We start from the raw sequence: 20,593 nt of genomic DNA on the forward strand, positions 1-20,593 counted from the left end.
CTTAGGGCGCAGAGTCAAGACTGATTTGCATATGGCTGGGTCCAAACTGGAATGGCATGGTAAGCAGAAAAACGATGGATTTAAGCCCAGATCTCTGTACTGGGGTGAATGTAAGATATTGTTCTGCATTCTTTCCCTCAAGTGTTCTTTTTGCATTTGCCACCCATACTTGGTCGGTTTTGCCCAGACGTGGGTCCCCTGCTCTCCATAACACTGGAGTCAAGCTATCCTGGCTGATGAGGGCTGAAAGCAGGAAACCGGTCCTAGGATGCTTGTTTCCACTCCAGGGAGGACCTGGCTTGGCAGTTCGGGCTGGACTGTTCCCATTGGGTGCGGGGTCAAGACTGATTTGCATATGGCTGGGTCCAAACTGGAATGGTATGGTGAGCAAACAAACTATGGATTTAGGCCCAGATCTCTGTACTGGGTTGAATGTATGACATTGTTCTGCATTCTGTCCATCAATTGTTCTTTTTTAATTTTTAACAGTGACATTTCTAAAATAGTAATGTTAAATCCAACTTTACCGTAAAGAGGATTTATCGTTACCAGCTCCAAAGAAATTAAACACGATGCATCTACTCTGTTTTAACCATGAATTACAGCTTAAAGGTATTTTAAGGAATTCCCAATGTTAGCCTTGGAGAGGGGTAGGCCTCACAGTAGTGAAAACAAATGTAGGTGCTTGTCACTGCCAGGACATGTAAAACCTAGACGTGCATGTCCTACCTTTTACTTACACAGCACCCTGCCTTATGGGCTACCTCAGGCCTACCTTCGAGGTGACTTATGTGGAACAAAAAGGGAGTTTAAGGCTTGGCAAAGGGTTTCATATGCCAAGACAAAGTAGCACTAAACAGCACACACAGGTCCTGGAGTGGCAGACCTTAGACATATTTAAAAGTCTACCGATAAGGGTGGCAAAATCAGTGCTGCAGGAGTACTGGTAGAATATAATTTACACGCCCGGGCGCGGGTGGTGCACTTTACTGGGTCCTTAAGATTAAATTGAATATGGCGATTGGGGATGAACCAATATTACCATGTTTAGGGGAGAGAGTACAAGCACTTCAGCACTGTTTAGCAGCAGTAAAGTGTGAAGAGTCCTAAAGCCAACACAAAATTGTGCAGAATAATGAAGGGAGTTAGGAAAAAATTTGGGGGAAGACCACCAGAAGACTATCAGATCTAACAGTAGCCATGTGGACATCAGTATCCATGGGTTCATCAGTAGCCATGGGGTCATCAGTATCCATGGGGTCATCAGTAGCCATATGGAGATCATCTAAGACGAGTAGAGCGACATCTCAGCGGCTACAAAAGGGTTGGAAACCCAGCTGAGCATCATGTAAGACTTCAAAGAATTGGGAGAGCGATCTAGCTACATGTGGTTCTATCATATGGCTGATACCAGAAGTAGATAATGGTTGGGATCAGCCTAGTGAATAATGTAAAATGATTGATTACTGAGAAAGTAGAAAGTGCATAAGAAGTGTGGCCAGTGTACTTGGTGCAGTCAATCATGGGTATATAGTTGAGATGTGAATGAAGCAAACAAGTTGTGGCAGTACTACTCCTCGGAATCCAACTCCATTCAACCAGGAACATTTCCTGATCTGCTGGATCAAGAGAACTACATCTATATATTTAGAAACTTACAATTCAAAGGGAATAATGTTCAGAGTGTGGTGAAGCAACATGATTTACCAATTAAGTCAATACCAAAACAGATGGAAAGCTTAGGCTCAAATCAATGTGGAAATGAAAGCAGTGTACTGGCGCAGCCATCAAATGCTGATTTTGAGTCCTGGTCACCATTACTTTATAAGACAATCTTCATTTTTCCACAACGAGTTTCACAGCCACAGAGTTGGTCAGAAATGACCACTGCAGGAAGAGGCAGCAGCTGTGTTTAACCTGCCAATGAGAAACAGGGAACTGTCCTAGATTCACCTCACAGTTGGCTGTGGATGGAAACATGACTGCCTTGCCTTCTGGAACCTTTGCCTTATGTTTAGAACGAGGAGGAGGCCAATGCACGCCCTTTGAATACTGACCGGTGGCTCCATCATTGACAGCACATGTGAAGTCAACAAGACATTAGCACCTCCGATTCTAACATGGTATTAAGAGATTTTCTGTAGAGGTTTCATGGCAGATGGACAGCGAAGACACCCTGAATGCAGATGGAGCTCTGTTTGCTGGAGGGTGTGCCGAATATGTCTGTTTACCTGATACTCACAATTCAAAGGGGATTATGTTCAGAGTGTGGTGAAGCAACATGATTTACCAGTGAAGTGAAAGCCAAAACAGAAGGCAAAGCTTCCACTCAAACCACTGTGGAAAAAAGCAGTGTGTTGCACAGCTATCAAAGGGTGTTGTTGTGTCCTGGTCATCATGACTTTATATAAGTCTTCTTTTAGCCACCACCAGTTCCACTGCCACAGAGGTGGTCAAATGTGACCAGGGGCTTCTGATGACAACAGGGCAGTGCTCAATCTGCCAATGGGAATTAGAGACCACCTTGCAGGCTGGCGGTTAGTTGTGGATGGAAACCTCACTGCCTTGTCTTCTGGCTCCTGCGCCCTCAGGGGGGATGCCACGGCATGCCCTTTTATGCTGACAGATGGCACCGCCATTGACAGCACATGTGGAGTCAAAAGCACATTAGTGTCTCTGATTCCAAATTGGTATTGAGAGATTTTCTACAGCGATTTCAGGGACCATGGACCGCGGAGACACCCTGAATGCAGAGTTTTGTTTGCTCCAGGGTGTGAGGAATATGCTTGGTTCATCCGTTGCTTCCCTTGCTTTGAAGATATCACTCGAATTCTCCACTTTGGCACGTCTAATGTAAGCGCACCCCCATATTGTACTGTAAACTGTCTTTGTCAGTCTGTCCTGTGCCTCCATTGGCTTGCAGCTCTTCCCTGGAGCCCCATGGTGTCACCCCATGGTGTGATACATATCTCCCCCTTCGGTACTCCTTTCTGTGAATCCCCTCCTTTGAGGTAATTCATGATTTCCGGACTCTGTGACGTATTATGGAGACCTGTTTATTTAGAGGGAATTTGAAACCTCTTTGACATTGCAATGGAAAGGATTTGAGTTTTCTGGGAAGGTTTGTGCTCCAGTGTTGACATTATGTGGAGAAGTGTGGCTCAATGGTTAGAGCTGCAGACCCTGATGCAGAGGTCTAGCCTGGGACCAGGGTTCAATTCCCCGCCTCGGCGGGTCTTGGGCTCAATGTCCTCGGACCTGATAATTCTCGCCTCGGTGCCTATTCTAATCATGGGTCCCACTCTGCAACTCTGGGCAATAGCTTGCTTAATCTCCACAACGGCCCCAGCAGCGCTTGGATGCCTGGCTTCACCTTGGGGTTCCCAAGAGTGGACATTTCACAGGGAAAAGCCAGGAAGGGTTCCACAGTGTTATGCGTTACAGCGTCAGGACGCCTGAGTTGGGGCATTAGTGCGCTTTACAAGTACAAATTACATTATCACAGAGGGCTTTCTTTCATCATTACAATATGATCTTCTACTATATATGTAGAGTGTGGTCGGCCAGTGGGCTTTTTCTATTGGCGTTTTAAACTGTCAATCATATTTAGAGCATCGAGCATGGGGTAATGGGTCAACCCACATTACCAACTGGATGCCTCCTCTTTTGGTAACTGCACACTCCCTTTAAAATATCTCCTTTAACTTCAGTGACAAGTTTACCTATCTATTTATCATGCACTTCGGGTTCCCAGTTAGATGTCATTTATTTCCCATCCCCTTTTTAGGGAGATGCATTGAACAGTTGTGAGGTTTGTTATTTAAAACATCACTAGTAAAACAGCTGTATCTGTAAATTGTTTGAAGGTTGAAATTGTAATTGCAATCAAGCAGTATATTTTATTGTTTTCCTTTTCATTTCTGTGGCATACGCTGGCACCGCACCATCAAGCACAGGACAGCACTATTGCCTTTGCCAATGCTCATTCTAAACTGTAAATTAATGGTGTTCTGAGCCCATAAGGCAATATTTTGCCAAGATACTATCTTTCCACAATTCAATTTTTACCTAAAGTTCGTCTTTCGTTTCTTGCTTGTTATAATGCTTTTCACCCGCTGTAAACATGCGGGAGGGCAGATGTAATTTTCAATATCCCCTGCCCCCATGTCTGTGTAGAATTAACATATTGTAAGATGTCGAATATTCCCAAATCTGTATATTGAGAATATTTCAAGACATAATAGAGTTCTGGAACTTTGCAAGCTGCTCACTGGGGGCCTCATGCCTACTTATGGGGAAGGGACCAGGGAACCCTAGAAGATTGACCAATGTTGGAAATTCTCAGTGGTGAGTAGTTTTCACTCCATGTCTGAATACCTGTCTCAGGTCTGCAGAAGCTGATCACCTTCTCTGGTGCTCCTTTCATGAAGGCCAGACACTGGTCACCCCCAACCACCTGTGTGACGACCGACATCCTCTGAAGGCCTGAGGAGAATGGGAACTGGTGCACGATGGCGAGGCCTTCGACAGGAACCTAAGGACGAACCAGAACATTACGTCAGCATGAATTAGAACAGTTAGATTAACTTTTCTTCTATTTCACAATTTCTGAGGGCACTATAAGCTATTCAGGACACATGTAGCATAATGGAGGTGTCATATGTCATAGCACAAATGTCCCAGGTGATGTGGCTGATAGACGACTTGGAGCCACAGCCAATTATGAGTACTAAGGCAGGTTGTAGAGGTGACCCATAATGTCTGCTGGTTGTGGAGGCGACTCAGAATCTCTGCATGTTGTGGAGGGTTCAACGGAGCCACGGGGAGGCTTGACACATGGAGGCAGTGTCCTTGGAGTGAGTGTTAAATATAGGCACCCCTGCCACCCGTTATACGGCTCATGGGCATTATATCCTTAGGGATCAAATCACAAAGTAGTATATCTATTTAGGTATTGTATACTGTGCATGGTTATTTGGCATGCTCATCACGTCGTAAATACTGCACTACTTTATTTAGATATCTTACAGACATCGCTTCTTCTCATATGATGAGTGTAGAAGGCATCCTCTTGGTCCTGAAGAAGAAGCCTGGGCAGGGCTTTGAAACAAGTTGACTGACATAGGAGGAACTGCTCATTAAGGCAATATACCTCAGTTTTTCCCACTTTTAATAATACCAGCTCAAAGGAATATTAAACTTTTTTAGTCCAACAAGCCAGATATTTTTGATTTTTACCCTCGCGTTCACTCCTGACCCTTCCACGCACACTCCTACACAACACGGTCTTTTTTTTTTAAACAGTGCTCCCATGTAGTCGTAATTCGTAGCACTCCCCGTCCCGCAACGGGGCCGGAAGACCTCTATGGTGAAGCATGACACCAAGGGCCCTTTTGGTGTGTGAGGGGTATTTTAACAAAACTATGTGTTTTTTCACCACTGTAGGGAACACGCGTAGTCTGGGAGGACACTGCTTTACATCTGTATGAGGGTGGATCTCTATGTTTTGCATCTGTTGTGGAGGTGACCCAGAGTCTCTGCTGATTGTGGAGGTGACCGAGAAACTTTGCTGGCTCTGGAGGTGACTCAGAGTTTCTGCTGTTTGTGGAGGTGGCATAAAGTCTCTGCCAGTTGTGGATTTGACCTAGATTCTCTGCTGGTTGTGGAGGTGATCCGGAGTCTCAGGTGGTTGTGGAGGTGACTCAGAGTCTCTGCTGGTAGTCAAGATGGCCTAGAGTCTCTGCTGGTTGTGGGAGTGACCCAGATTCTCTGCTGGTTGTGGAGGTGACCAAGAGTCTGTGCTGTTTTGAAGGTGGTCCAAAGTCTCTGCTGGTTGTGGAGGTGGCGCAAAGTCTCTGCTCGTTATGGATGTAACCTAGAATGCTGGTTGTGGTGGTGACTCAGAGTCTCTGCTGGTAGTGAAGGTGGCCAAGAGTCTCTGCCGGTTGTGGCGGTGACCCAGAATTTCTTCTGGTTGCATAAGTGTCCCAGAGTCTCTGCTGGTTGTGGAGGGGACTCAAAGTCTCTGCTGGTTCTGGAGATGACTTAGAGACTCTGCTTGTGGATGCGACCTAGTGTCTGTCCTTGTTGTGGAGTAGGCATAGAGTCTCTGCTGGTTGTGGAGGAGACCAAGAGTCTCTGCTGGTTCTGAAGGTGACTCAGAGTCTCTGCTGGTTCTGGAGGTGACCCAGAATCTCAGCTGATTGTGGTGGTGACTCAGAGTCTCTGCTGGTTGTGGAGTAGACATAGAGTCTCTGCTGGTTGTGGAGGAGACCAAGAGTCTCTGCTGGTTCTGAAGGTGACTCAGAGTCTCTGCTGGTTCTGGAGGTGACTCAGAGTCTCTGCTGGTTCTGAAGGTGACTCAGAGTCTCTGCTGGTTGTGGAGTAGACATAGAGTCTCTGCTGGTTGTGGAGGAGACCAAGAGTCTCTGCTGGTTCTGAAGGTGACTCAGAGTCTCTGCTGGTTCTGAAGGTGACTCAGAGTCTCTGCTGGTTCTGAAGGTGACTCAGAGTCTCTGCTGGTTCTGAAGGTGACTCAGAGTCTCAGCTGATTGTGGTGGTGACTCAGAGACTCTGCTGGTTGTGGAGGTGACCTAGACTTCCTGCACCGGAACGCCCCCCTTGCACCAGAATGCCTACATGTGGCGCAGGGTTTACAACATGATGCATCTCCCAGATGCAATTAAACGAAAAGGGGTGACCCTGTGTCCCTCAGAACCTGGGTAAGTTTATAGTTAAACAAGAATAGTTCTGTCGGGTAGAGCAAACATGAGTAAGAGATGATTTTAATGCTACCTGAAAATTAAGTCCGCTGACACACAGCAATTGCATAAGTTGCTTAATACTTAATGATTAAGGCATAGAGAAACCAAATGCTTTGACAAGGAGATTTATATCTGAATTACTTAATTCAATGATATATACAATACAATAATGTGGACTGTCAAAATCAGTATAAAAAAGGGGGTGACAAGTGTGCATGGTGCTTAGGTGGTGAACATTATATACAGTGTAGTTATTTACATATGTACAGGTGGTAATGCAGGTTGGCAAGATGACTGTTTCAAAACAAGGATTTCTATCTATTCAAGTATAGAATCCTGGTGATGCTGGACCTAAAACAAAGTGTCAACGTTTCGACCCTGTGATGCCCCAATGGGTGGTCACGGCGGGTCTTTCTCAAGACAGGTGGGAGTGGTTGGGGGAGGGGGTGGACAAGTTATTTGGAAGACAGTCCTACTGGAGGCCGGGTTTCTCAGCCTGGACCTAAAACAAAGCATTGACGTTTCGACCCTGTGGTGCTCCAATGGGTGGTAACGGCGGGTCTTTCTCAAGACAGGTCTCTGCTTGTTGTGGAAGCAACCTACAGTCTCTGCTGGTTATGGAGGTGACCTAGAGTCTCTAATTGTTGTGAAGATGACCCAGAGTCTCTGATGGTTGTGGAGGTGACGTAGAATCTCTGCTGGTTGTGGAGGTGTCCCAGAGTCTCTGCTGGTTGTGGAGGTGACCAAGAATGTCTGCTGGTTGTGGATGTGACCTAGTGTCTTTCCTGGCTGTGTGGGTGGCCTAGAGTCTCAGCTGGTTGTGGAAGTGACCCAGAATCTGTGCTGTTTGTGGAGGCAACCTACAGTCTCTACTGGTTGTGAAGGTGACTGTTGGACTTGGCCCTTCTGGCAGGTTCACCCCTAAACTTTTTTTGCTTTTAATGGTGACCTGGTGTTAGTGATTCTTGGCTTCTGCGCACTTTTCCACTGTGTCCCAGGGTAAAGTGCGTGCGTGTAGTGAGGTTGGCCTGCCCTCCCATAGGAATGCATGGGGAAGGTATGCGTCCCTGGTAGTACCTGATGCGTGGGGAGTGCAGGAGCGAGTTTGGTATGTGCGGACTTGTGTGATTAAATGCTGCGCAATGATGTGTGCAGCATAAATGTGTCTAGTGTGGAAGTGTCACTTGTAGAAGTTGGCATGTCTGTGTAATTTATGTGAATTGGCTGTCTAGCCTGTGATTGGCTGGAGCCGGCTGGTGAGCCTTGTAGGAAGGTGGATATCTGACTATGGTTACCCCCAAACTTTTTGCCTGGTGTTTAGCTGGTTTTTGACTTAGTTGGCCTGGGATCCTGCTATTCAGGGCCCCAGGCTGATTGCTCTCTCCTTAAAATGGACTCCATGTACCTTAGGTGCATAACACAATTGGAATTGGTTCACCTTATAGGCCCCTGTAACAGTGTACCATAGGTACCCAGGGCATAGGTGTAGCCAAGGCCTACCAGGGGCTGCAGCATGTATTGTGCCACCCCTGGCCTGGCCTCCATATTTGACACAACTGGCTGATCACTCAGCTGGGGTAAGTTGGTGTAATCACCTCTTACTTAGGTACAGTATGCCTGTGCCTAACCCTAAACTGGACACATATGTTCCTATCAGCCACTCCTATGGAAGGCCTCATCAATCCTGGAGGCAGAGTGCTTGGAAATATGTGAGATGGTGCTCTAGCATGAGCTGAGCCTGTCTGCAGCTGTCGGGAACCACTCCCTAAGCTGTTCCGGGATATTGCCATACCATATACTCTTAAGTGCATTATAATCCTTGCGGTTAAATGCTATCTTTGGTTTGGCTTTATCAAAACATGTCGAGTAAGGTGTCATACGAATTGGAATACTATCCCCTCGCCAGTTCTGGCGACGGGGATAGCATTCCACCCTTCTAGAGGGACACAACATGTGCGTAGCCTTAACCCCGGTTAAAGTTAAACAGAGCCTCAGCATCACAAAATGGATGCTGCCACCACAGACACATGTCTGACCTCCTGCTGCTGGGAGTCCTTCCAGCGAGGAGGGCCTGGACAAAGGGTTTCCTGCCTGGGGAGTTGGGAGCACCACCCCAGACAGGGTTTTGTGTATTGGGTAGGACAGGGCTGAATAGATTGAGAAATGCCTGGGGCACACAAGGTGTCCCTGTGCATAAGCCAGCCCAAACCGGTTCTGGGGCTTTCCAGCCCCAGTCCTGGCGAGGAGCTGGACAAAGGAGAGGGGGTGTAACCACCCCCCTTCCTGGTCCCACCCATAGGGGAGGGACCTAGCAGGAGATCCACCCCTCAGATTGGGAATAAGAGTGGGAGCAGTGCCATTGCACGGCAGATCATCCTGAATCAACTTTACACGAAGAAGAAGACTGGACTTCGACATTCTGCTGCACAGAAGACTGAAGAGAATCTCCCTTGTGGCCTAGGAGTGGCCACCCTGTGAACACAGGTACCAACCAGCAACTCGACGTCTGCTTTGCCGCCGCCTCCCGCCGGAGCCCGAGCCTAGAGCCCGACAAGAACCAGACTTCCAGACCTCTCAGAGCCCGATCCACAGTCCCTGCAAAGAAGGGACCCGGGGAGGCACTGAGTGACGTGGGACCGGACCTCTTGGAAGACACTTGAAAAGCTGACTGCGCAGCTTCTAAGGCATCCTCGACGTTGTGCTTTGGGGACTGAGAACCCCCACCAACGAGCAGCCCTTGCACCGAAGATCAGCCCTCCAGCATCTCCACAATCTGCGTGGGGCCCTTTTGCATTGTGCCACTCGACGCACCATCCCGGCCACTAGCCACGTGGTCAGCGGCCATCTTGGCGACGAAACCGACAATTTACACAGCAGGTCTGGTTGCTCCAGACCTACCCAAGCTCCTGTAAAAGGGAGCACCCGCTCTGACCTTGCTGCTCCGAGTGTTAAGCCTTTTTCAACTTCTGCGTGGCTTGCATTTGCCAAGGCCTGTTTGCTCCGATCAGGTTGCCGGCACCGCCAACAGCGAGAAGCCTACAAGGGACAGCTCTTGACCAACTCCTGGACGTCCTTGACCCCGGGTATCCACGTGGCTGCAGAAAGAAGCTACCCGACAACGCCTGTTTGCACCCGACATCGCCTGGTTCCAATCTGGTTCCACGGTAGTCACTGGCTAGTAGTGACTTTGAACACTGTCCCCTCTGCTTTCAGGTCTTCACACCTTCAGATCCACCCTTGGATCCACCGGAACTCTTCACATCGAGCCGCCTGCAGCATCTTCAGCTCCAAGCACCATCGACCAGCGTGACGAAACCCGACACTACTTCGACCCTGTGCACCCGCTTCCTGTGGGTGAGGTAACTCAGCTCCGCCGGTGCTCCTGCACTGGTACACATCTCAAGGGCCTGTGTCTTAAGTTTTAACCCAGTAGGTCACTCGGAAGGTTCCTAACTTTCTAACTTTGTACTTTTTACGCACCATGGACTTTGCATTGGAAAGTGCGTGCACTTTGAACACTGCACCCGAGTCCCGTGGGCCTCTCCCGACTTAGTCACTGCTAGTCTCGAATAGCTCCAGCGATTCCCGAGGCCCTAGGCCTGTTCACTTTCCTATTGGTATCTCTTATACCACTTTCTTAGTATATGGTTTAGGTGGCCCCTAGGGCTCATCCATATTGTGCAACTTTTGTGTATTTTAAACTGTCTTGTGATTTAACGCTTGTGCTTCTGTGCTCATAAAGAGTCCAGGGGATTTTATAGTTAATAAATCAATATATATTTTCAATATATATCTGTGTGGTGTCCCTTTCATTTGGTATTCAAGGGGGTTGTGTATGGTATAACAGCTGGCTTCACATGCCTTTCAGAGTTTAGCCTAAGACTGCTTTGTCCACGTTACCACTAGGATAACTGGTCTACAAGGTTGAATTACAACCATCATCATAAGGGTTGCTTGGCATGGTACAAAGTGATCACTAAGAATTAGTGAGCAATTAAGACAGCTTTGTGTCTTAAGGGGTCTGAAGACAGGGCCTTCCCCGACTACAGACCACCTAAGAGAGCTCTTAGACCAGTCTGAGACTCTAAAGCCCTCTAAGGCAAACCCCACAGTTAATGCTGAGGGAGGCCATCCTTCAGAGGATGACACTGTAGACACCCCTGCCCCTATCATCCTGGTAGATGAGGAAGCCTCCACCACTGGAGCTCCTCAGGTAGATGAGGAGGAAGAGGAAGAAGAAGAGGAGGAGGTGGAAAGCAGTGAGTCAGATGATGACAGAAATAGTCAGGTGCTGGTCAGTAGACTGAACCAGGCTAACTTAAGCTTACTTGGGAATGAATCAGGTAACAACCCATTCAGACCCCCAGGTGGACTTAACCAGGAGCCTAGGAGGAGAAGGACTCACTCAGGTGACTCTGACAACTCCCATGCTTCTAGAGGTTCTCATGGTCACTCCAGAAGGAGGATGACTAGCCCTCAGAGAAGGGAACATGGGGCCAAATTGAGAGAATCTCAAATTGGAGAGGCTGAATTGAGAGTCCAGAGACAAGAGTTAGAAATTGCCCTGGCCCAAGAGAAACTTGCTAGAGCAAGACAGCCTAGAGAGAGTGGATTAGGATCCACTGGTGGCAGCAATATCCAGAAGGATAAAGACAGGTCCTTTGATACAAGAAACCTGAGTAAGATTGTGCCCCCCTACAAAGTTGGGGATGATATCCACAAATGGATGACTGCACTTGAGAGAGCCTGCATGGTACAGCAGATCCCTCAGGAGCAGTGGGCAGCAATCGTGTGGCTCTCCTTTGAAGGTAGAGGCAGAGACAGACTCCTCACAGTTAGTGATGAGGATTCTAGAAACTACATGGTCCTGAAGAGTGCTCTGATTGATGGGTTAGGCTTAACCACTGAACAGTACAGGTTAATGTTCAGAGATACCCAGAAGACACAGACTCAGGACTGGTCTGAATTTGTTGAGTGTGCCACTAAGGCTCTGGAGGGCTGGTTGCTGGGAAGTAAGGTTACTGACTATACAGGATTGTATAATTTAATTATGAGAGAGCAAATCTTAAGTAATTGTCAAAATCAGCTTCTACATCAGCACCTGGTTGACTCTGATCTGACCTCCCCACAAGAATTGGGTAGGAGGGCAGACAAATGGGTCAGAACCAGGATCAGGCCTAAGAACCAGGGTGGTGACCAAAAGAAAGAGACTACCAAGCCTCAAGAGAAGGGTGGGGATAAAAGTAAGGAAAGTACTTCCCCAGGGCCCTAAAACTCCAAGAATGGGGGTGGGTCCCAAGACACTTCTACAACCCAGAAAAAGCCTTATTGTCATTCCTGTAAACAGGTGGGGCATTACAAAACAGATAGCTATTGTCCCAAGAATGGCAATAAGGAGAATATACCTCCAGGTAAGGCTCCAACACCTCCTGTCACTGTTAGCAGTGGTCCCCCAGGTGGTGGGAGCACCCCCAAGAATTTGGGTGGGTTTAGTTTTGGAGGACAGGTGGACTCTGGCCTATCCAGGTCCCCTAACTCAGATACTCTTGTCTATGAGACTGGCATGGGGTTTGCCAATTTCACTGCTTGCCCAAACACTTTGAGCAAGTATAGACAGGAGCCCCTCATCAATGGCTTGAAAGTTGAGGCCTTCAGAGACACAGGGGCTAGCATCACCATGGTGGCTGAATGTCTAGTCCCCTCAAGGCAACTTTTACCTGATGCCAAATATCAGGTGACAAACATTGATGGCATAGAATCCAATCATCCCATGGCAGTAGTCAATCTTAGCTGGGGAGGTGTCACTGGCCCAAAGAGAGTGGCAGTGTCAGCAAACTTGCCTGTAGATTGCCTACTGGGTAATGATTTGGAAATCTCAGCCTGGGCTGAGGTTGAACAGCAAACCCATTCTAGAATGGTAAATCTCCATGGAAAGGTTAGTGGGGCTGTAATGGCTACAGCCCCAATTCAAGATGTCCTTCCTGAAAAGGTTGGAAGGGCTGAGCAAACCTCAGCCCCATCTTTAGATAACTTCCCTCCTGAAGAGAGTAGCAGGGCTGTACTGATAACAGCCCATACCCAAACTGAGTCTCCTCCTGAAAAGGTTGGTGGGGCTGTGATGGCCACAGCCCAAACTCAAACTGATACATGGGTAGTGAAGCCTGAAATGATGGATCACTCAACCCAAACAGAGAGCATTGAGGAGGAAGAGAAATCTCCCTCCCCCCAGACATTAGGAAAGGATCAGCCTCCTCAGGGAACTGATCTTACCCCTGATGAAGGAACTGCCCCAGAGGTTGTTAGGCCTGGCCTCACAGAGCCTCTGATGGCAGTAGACCCTTCTCAGGTGGGACCCAGTCTGGAGCAGGTAACCTGCCCCTCTCTACCTTGCCTTACTCAGCCCAGGGCTGCAGAGGACAAGAAGGACAGTGAACCCCAAAGGGCCCCCTGTCAAATAAAGCACCCCCATCAACAGATTAGGGGCACCGAAACTAGTAGCCCTAGTGAGGTGAAAACTTTAAAAACTCCTGAGGGATCCCCCTTAAAAGTAGTTAGGGACCTCCCCCAGATGGATATTGTTGGGCACAGCCAAACCTGGGACCCTAAGGGCCCAAACCTGACCTGTCCCTCCAGTAAGCCAAACAGAGGGACTCAGCCTCCAGCTGTAGGCAGCCAGAGGTTGACCCTGAGAGCACAGTGCAACTCAGTCATGGAAAGAAAGGCACACCTGGTGGAGAGTGATTGGAGGAAGATGAGTCCTACAGAGGAAACTCACTTCAGTACTCCATCTCAAAACCAGCCTTTAACTTTGCCAAAACACACCACAGGTAGAGATTCCCTATGGTGGAGACCCTCAGATGCCCTTAGGGTGAGGAATTGCATAGTGGACCATGAGACAGGGGGTTACCAAGCCAGAGCTGGTACTTCCTTATATGGCCACTTAGGCAATATAGGCTTACCTGGTCAAGGATAGCCTTATCTCCTTTCGTTTGGGGGGGTTATGTAGGAAGGTGGATATCTGACTATGGTTACCCCCAAACATTTTGCCTGGTGTTTTGCTGGTTTTTGACTTAGTTGGCCTGGGATCCTGCTATTCAGGGCCCCAGGCTGACTGCTCTCTCCTTAAAATGGACTCCATGTACCTTAGGTGCATAACACAATTGGAATTGGTTCACCTTATAGGCCCCTGTAACAGTGTACCATAGGTACCCAGGGCATAGGTGTAGCCAAGGCCTACCAGGGGCTGCAGCATGTATTGTGCCACCCCTGGCCTGGTCTCCATATTTGACACAACTGCCTGATCACTCAGCTGGGGTAAGTTGGTGTAATCACCTCTTACTTAGGTACAGTATGCCTGTGCCTAACCCTAAACTGGACACATATGTTCCTATCAGCCACTCCTATGGAAGGCCTCATCAATCCTGGAGGCAGAGTGCTTGGAAATATGTGAGATGGTGCTCTAGCATGAGCTGAGCCTGTCTGCAGCTGTCGGGAACCACTCCCTAAGCTGTTCCGGGATATTGCCATACCATATACTCTTAAGTGCATTATAATCCTCGCGGTTAAATGCTATCTTTGGTTTGGCTTTATCAAAATATGTCGAGTAAGGTGTCATACGAATTGGAATACTATCCCCTCGCCAGTTCTGGTGACGGGGATAGCATTCCACCCTTCTAGAGGGACACGACATGTGTGTAGCCTTAACCCCGGTTAAAGTTAAACAGAGCCTCAGCATCACAAAATGGATGCTGCCACCACAGACACATGTCTGACCTCCTGCTGCTGGGAGTCCTTCCAGCGAGGAGGGCCTGGACAAAGGGTTTCCTGCCTGGGGAGGTGCGAGCACCACCCCAGACAGGGTTTTGTGTATTGGGTAGGACAGGGCTGAATAGATTGAGACATGCCTGGGGCACACAAGGTGTCCCTGTGCATAAGCCAGCCCAAACCGGTTCTGGGGCTTTCCAGCCCCAGTCCTGGCGAGGAGCTGGACAAAGGAGAGGGGGTGTAACCACCTACCTTCCTGGTCCCACCCATAGGGGAGGGACCTAGCAGGAGATCCACCCCTCAGATTGGGAATAAGAGTGGGAGCAGTGCCATTGCACGGCAGATCATCCTGAATCAACTTTACACGAAGAAGAAGACTGGACTTCGACATTCTGCTGCACAGAAGACTGAAGAGAATCTCCCTTGTGGCCTAGGAGTGGCCACCCTGTGAACACAGGTACCAACCAGCAACTCGACGTCTGCTTTGCCGCCGCCTCCCGCCGGAGCCCGAGCCCAGAACCCGACAAGAACCAGACTCCCAGACCTCTCAGAGCCCGATCCACAGTCCCTGCAAAGAAGGGATCCGTGGAGGCACCGAGTGACGTGGGACCGGACCTCTTGGAAGACACTCGAAAAGCTGACTGCGCAGCTTCTGAGGCATCCTCGATGTTGTGCTTTGGGGACTGAGAACCCCCACCACCGAGCAGCCCTTGCACCAAAGATCAGCTCTCCAGCATCTCCACGATCTGCGTGGGGCCCTTTTGCATTGTGCCACTCGATGCGCCATCCCGGCCACTAGCCACGTGGTCAGCGGCCATCTTGGAGACGAAACCGACGATTTACACAGCAGGTCTGGTTGCTCCAGACCTACCCAAGCTCCTGTAAAAGGGAGCACCCGCTCTGATCTTGCTGGTCCGAGTGTTAAGCCTTTTTCAACTTCTGCGTGGCTTGCATTTGCCAAGACCTGTTTGCTCCGATAAGGTCGCCGACACCGCCAACAGCGAGAAGCCTACGTGGGACAGCTCGTGACCGACTCCTGGACGTCCTCGACCCCGGGTATCCATGTGGCTGCAGAAAGAAGCTACCCGACAACGCCTGTTTGCACCCGACATCGCCTGGTTCCAATCTGGTTCCACGGTAGTCACTGGCTAGTGACTTTGAACACTGTCCCCTCTGCTTTCAGGTCTTCACATCTTCAGATCCACCCTTGGATCCACCGGAACTCTTCACATCGAGCCGCCTGCAGCATCTTCAGCTCCAAGCACCATCGACCAGCGTGACGAAACCCGACACTACTTCGACCCTGTGCACCCGCTTCCTGTGGGTGAGGTAACTCAGCTCCGCCGGTGCTCCTGCACTGGTACTCATCTCAAGGGCCTGTGTCTTAAGTTTTAACTTAGTAGGTCACTCGGAAGGTTCCTAACTTTCTAACTTTGTACTTTTTACGCACCATAGACTTTGCATTGGAAAGTGCGTGCACTTTGAACACTGCACCCAAGTCCCATGGGCCTCTCCCGACTTAGTCACTGCTAGTTTCGAATAGCTCCAGCGATTCCCGAGGCCCTAGGCCTGTTCACTTTCCTATTGGTATCTCTTATACCACTTTCTTAGTATATGGTTTAGGTGGCCCCTAGGGCTCATCCATATTGTGCAACTTTTGTGTATTTTAAACTGTCTTGTGATTTAACGCTTGTGCTTCTGTGCTCATAAAGAGTCCAGGGGATTTTATAGTTAATAAATCAATATATATTTTCAATATATATCTGTGTGGTGTCCCTTTCATTTGGTATTCAAGGGGGTTGTGTATGGTTTAACAGCTGGCTTCACATGCCTTTCAGAGTTTAGCCTAAGACTGCTTTGTCCACGTTACCACTAGGATAACTGGTCTACAAGGTTGAATTACAACCATCATCATAAGGGTTGCTTGGCATGGTACAAAGTGATCACTAAGAATTAGTGAGCATTATATACCAGGCCAACTTCTCACAAGCCTGGCTCCAGGAGTCAGGATGGGTCTGCCCTGGTGCTGAGTGGAGAGATCTGCATGAGTGGTGTGAGGGAGGAGTGCACCTGGGACCTGAATAGGGCTGGGCTTTCCCCAAATAAGGCTGGCTCCTCCCCCTGTGGTGCGACTGATGACCCTAGCCTGGCCAGTGAATAGTGAGAGGGGCTGAACACATCAGAGTGCTCCAAAACCAGCTGCGACTGGTTTTCCCCCACCCTGCAGATACAGACAAAGGAGTTGTATGTATAAAAAGGGGCTGTGACCCCTTACAAAATGTTCTCTTGCTGATCCTAACTTGGAGGGGGTCTGCTACTGCTGGGCACCAGGAGGACCGCCACTAGGGACTGCCTTCCTGCCTGGAGGGCCCTGTGAGCTGCCCCCTGGGCCCAGCCTTTGCCCCCCCGCCTACCTAGGGACTTGGTGCCTGAACTTTCCCCTAGTGGCTGGGCTTTATTTTGCATCCTGGGGAAGGGTTCTTTTGTGCCTGAAGCTGCGCTTCTCCGTCTCCTAGTAGCACTGGGCTAGGCACCGAGTGCTGCGTGTTCTTTGCTGGTTGTATATTTTAATTATCCCCCGAGCGGGTGCCTACCCTGCTTTATATTTCAATTTAGCGGGTGCCTACCGCGCAATTGTGGGCCTCTTGAGGGAGCTTACCCCTCAATTTCAACCAAGTTTGAGGTCCCCGGCAAAAGCAAGCCGAGAAAGCAGCCGCTGACGTCACCCGGGGAGCCTCGCTGCCATTGGGAAAGGCTGCGGGAGGCTCGCCGGGCGACTCGCGCTGCCATTGGCTACCCCAGCAGGAAGCAGATGGGAGCCTACCCCGTGCTCCTGAAACGAAGAGAGGTAGCGAGCTCCCCCCCCACCCCCCCAGGCTCCCGGTAGTGAGGGAGAGCCCCGGAGTGCCGTGGGGCGCGTGGGAGAGCCCCTGACTGCCGTAGAGCCCTGCATCCCAAAGGAGAGAGAGCCCGAAGCAGAGTGCCGGCGAGAGGAGTACTGGCTGGGAGGGAGCTCGGAAGGGGGCTCTTAGTGCTGAGAGGAGGCACAGTTGTGTTTAAAGCCCACAAGGACTCCAGGGGGCAAATCGGGCATTCTGTTTATTTCGAGCCTGTCGATGCTCCAACGACCCCGGGGCATTATTTTTCTGAGTCCCCCGAAAGGGACGCCAATAAAGCGGGCATTTCTTTAGAACCCACGAGAGGCTCCTGGGGCACAGTATATTCGAGCCCACGAGGCTCTTGAGGCCCCCAGTTGTTCACTCACAGCCCACGAGGCTCCTACATCCCGGGGCATTTTTGGGAAGGTAGAGCGGCCCCGGTTGGCAGAGGGCCAGTCCCCCCAGTGAGGTGGCATTTGTTTCTTGAGCCCACAAGGCTCCCACCTGTTCTTGGGTCCCATTGTTTGGAATCCAGAAGAGAGCCAGTAGGCACGCTGCTGCCAGGCTCCCTGCTACAGCTGCCCAGCACTTAGTGGGCAGCTGCTACGTTTAGGCCCTTGCACCTTCTTCCTTGGCTGCCCGTGCAGCCTGCCCTGACATTGTGGACACAGTGCGTTTCAGTCCCTGAGAGGCCAGTTGGCTTAGGGGACAGTTCCAGGTGTTGTACCCTTGCGTGGGGTACATGTTTATGCCCTATGTGATCCTTTTGCGCAAATGTAATTGCCTGCCTAATGTGATTTCTGCATCATGTATAATGTCTTTGTGCCTATACCTCTGAATGTGTTTTTATTCTTAGGTGGTTGTGTTTCCTAGTATAGTTATACTAGTGAGTTCATGGTTCCCTGCGTGATATTTTCCTAAGGTGGTTAGGGTTGCGTAGGTGGTACTTACATTTTACCAGTGGTTACTGGTTGTGTGCTACATTTTCTATTTGGTGCTACAGTTATGATATGTGCTATGTGCTACGCGTTATTCCTACAAGGTGCTAATTTTACCAAGTGCTAGTTCTAAAAGTGCTTATTCCTGACAGTGGTCCATGTGGCCCTGTCTCATGTATATAATCCCCTGTAAATTCTGCCCGTGCCTCTGGCACATTGTAAAGTGTGTGTTTATTATCTAATGTGTTTAGTATAACACAAAGGCTATTTTTATATGTAACCTTGTGTAGAGTTTCCTTTGTGGTGGGCCTTAGGTGTTGTTGCTGGGTGCGTGCGCAAATACATAACCTACATTGCCTCGGGGATGAGCCTTACTGCTCGTGTCACATTACCAAGGGGGTGAGCAGGGGTTATCTTGGCGTGTAACTCCCTTGCCCTGGCGTAGAGTGGTGGCCTCTGCCTGGTTCTGGCGCAAGCTTTAGCCAACCAGAGATCCCATTTCTAACAGTGACCTAGAGTCTCTGCTTGTTGTGAAGATGATCCAGAGTTTCTGCTGGTTGTGGAGGTGACCCACAACCTCTGCTATTTGTGGAGGAGACCAAGAGTCTCTGCTGGCTGTGGAGGTGACCCAGACTCTCTGCTGGTTGTGGAGGTGTCCCAGAGTTTCTGCTGGTTGTGGAGGTGACTCAGAGTCTCTGCTGGCTGTGGAAGTGATCCAGGATCTCTGCTGGTTGTGGAGGTGACCAAGAGTCTCTGCTTGTTGTGAAGATGACCCAGAGTGCCTGATTGTTGTGGAGGTGACCCAGAATCTCTGCTGGTTCTGGAGGTGTCCCAGAGTCTCTGATGGTTGTGGAGGTGACCGAGAGTCTCTGCTGGTTGTGGATGTGACCTAGTGTCTTTCCTGATTGTGGAGCTGACCTAGAGTCTCAGCTGGTTGTTGAGGTGACCCAGAGCCTCTGCTGGTTGTAGAAGTGACCCAGAATCTCTGCTGTCTGTGGAGGTGGCCCAAAGTCTGTGCTAGTTGTGGATGCAACCTAGAGTCTCTGCTAGATATGGATGCGACCTAGAGTCTCTGCTGTATGTGGAGGTGTACTCGAGTCTCTGGAGGTGGCCTAGAGCCTCTGTGGATTGTGAAGGTGGCCCAGAGTATCAGATGGTGGTGGAGGTGACTGAGAGTCTATGCTGGTAGTGGAGGTGACCCAGAGTCTCTGCTGGTGTTTGGAGGTGACACAGAGTCTCTGCTGGTTGTAGAGATGACCCAGAGTCTCTGCTTGTTATGGAGGTGACCTAGAGTCTCTGCTGGTTTTGAAGGTGACCTAGTGTTCCATGTGGTTGCAGAGGTAATCTAGAGACTTTGCTAGTTGTGGAGGCAACCTACAGTCTCTGCTGGTAGTGGAGGTGACCCAGAATATCTGCTGGATTTGGAGGTGTCCCAAAGTCTCTTCTTGTTTGTGGAGGGGACTCAGAGTCTCTATTGGTTGTAGAGACGACCCAGAGTCTCTGCTGGTTGTGGAGGTGACCTAGAGTCTCTGCCGGTTGTGGAGGTGACCTGGTTTTTCTGCTGATTGTGGGTGTGACCTAGAGCCTCTGCTGGTTGTGTGGGTGACCTAGAGTCCCTACTGGTTGTGGAAGTGACTTTGAGTCTCTTGCTGGTTGTGGCGGTGGCCTGGAGTTTCTGTTGGTTGTGGTGGCGACCTAGAGTCTCTGCTTGTTGTAGAGGTGACATAGAGTTTCTGCTAGTTTTGGAGGTGACATAGAGTTTCTGCTGGTTGTGAAGGGGATCTAGAGTCTCTGCTGGCTGCTGGTTTTGGAGACGACCTAGAGTATCTGCTAGTTTTGGAAGTGACCTAATGTTTTTGCTGGTTGTGGATGTGACCTAGAACCTCTGCTGGTTGTGTGGGTGACCTTGAGTCTCTGCTGGTTGTGGAGGTGACCTAGAGTCCCTGTTGGTTTTGGAGGAGACCTAAAGTTTCTGCTCGTTGTAGAGGTGACATAGAGTTTCTGCTGGTTTTGGAGGTGACATAGAGTCTCTGCTGGTTGTGACGGTGATCTAGAGTCTCTGGTGGCTGCTGGTATGGGAGGCAACCCAGAGTCTCTGGTTGTTGTAGATGTAGGCTAGAGTCTCTGCAGTTTGTGGAGGTGACCATGGGCCCGATTCACAGAACTAACTTAAGACAAAATCCTAAACCTACTACCATTTTGGTATTCACAGAAGGCACTTACTCATTTTGGTATTCATAGAAGGCAC

General features: G+C 49.5%; 1 protein-coding gene across 1 annotated transcript in view; it reads right to left on the minus strand.

The window, feature by feature from the left end:
- LOC147700479 (putative cation-transporting ATPase 13A4) overlaps nt 1-20,593 on the minus strand; it is a 941,662-nt gene that overhangs the window by 339,117 nt on the left and 581,952 nt on the right. Inside the window, exon 16 of the mRNA XM_086929645.1 lies at nt 4,378-4,534. Within this exon, the coding sequence (XP_086785771.1) occupies nt 4,378-4,534 (157 nt within the window). The remainder of the gene's footprint in view (nt 1-4,377; nt 4,535-20,593) is intronic.

The sequence above is a fragment of the Lissotriton vulgaris genome, chromosome 7 (assembly GCF_964263255.1).
Source record: "Lissotriton vulgaris chromosome 7, aLisVul1.2, whole genome shotgun sequence".
In the NCBI taxonomy this organism is placed as follows: Eukaryota; Metazoa; Chordata; class Amphibia; order Caudata; family Salamandridae; genus Lissotriton; species Lissotriton vulgaris.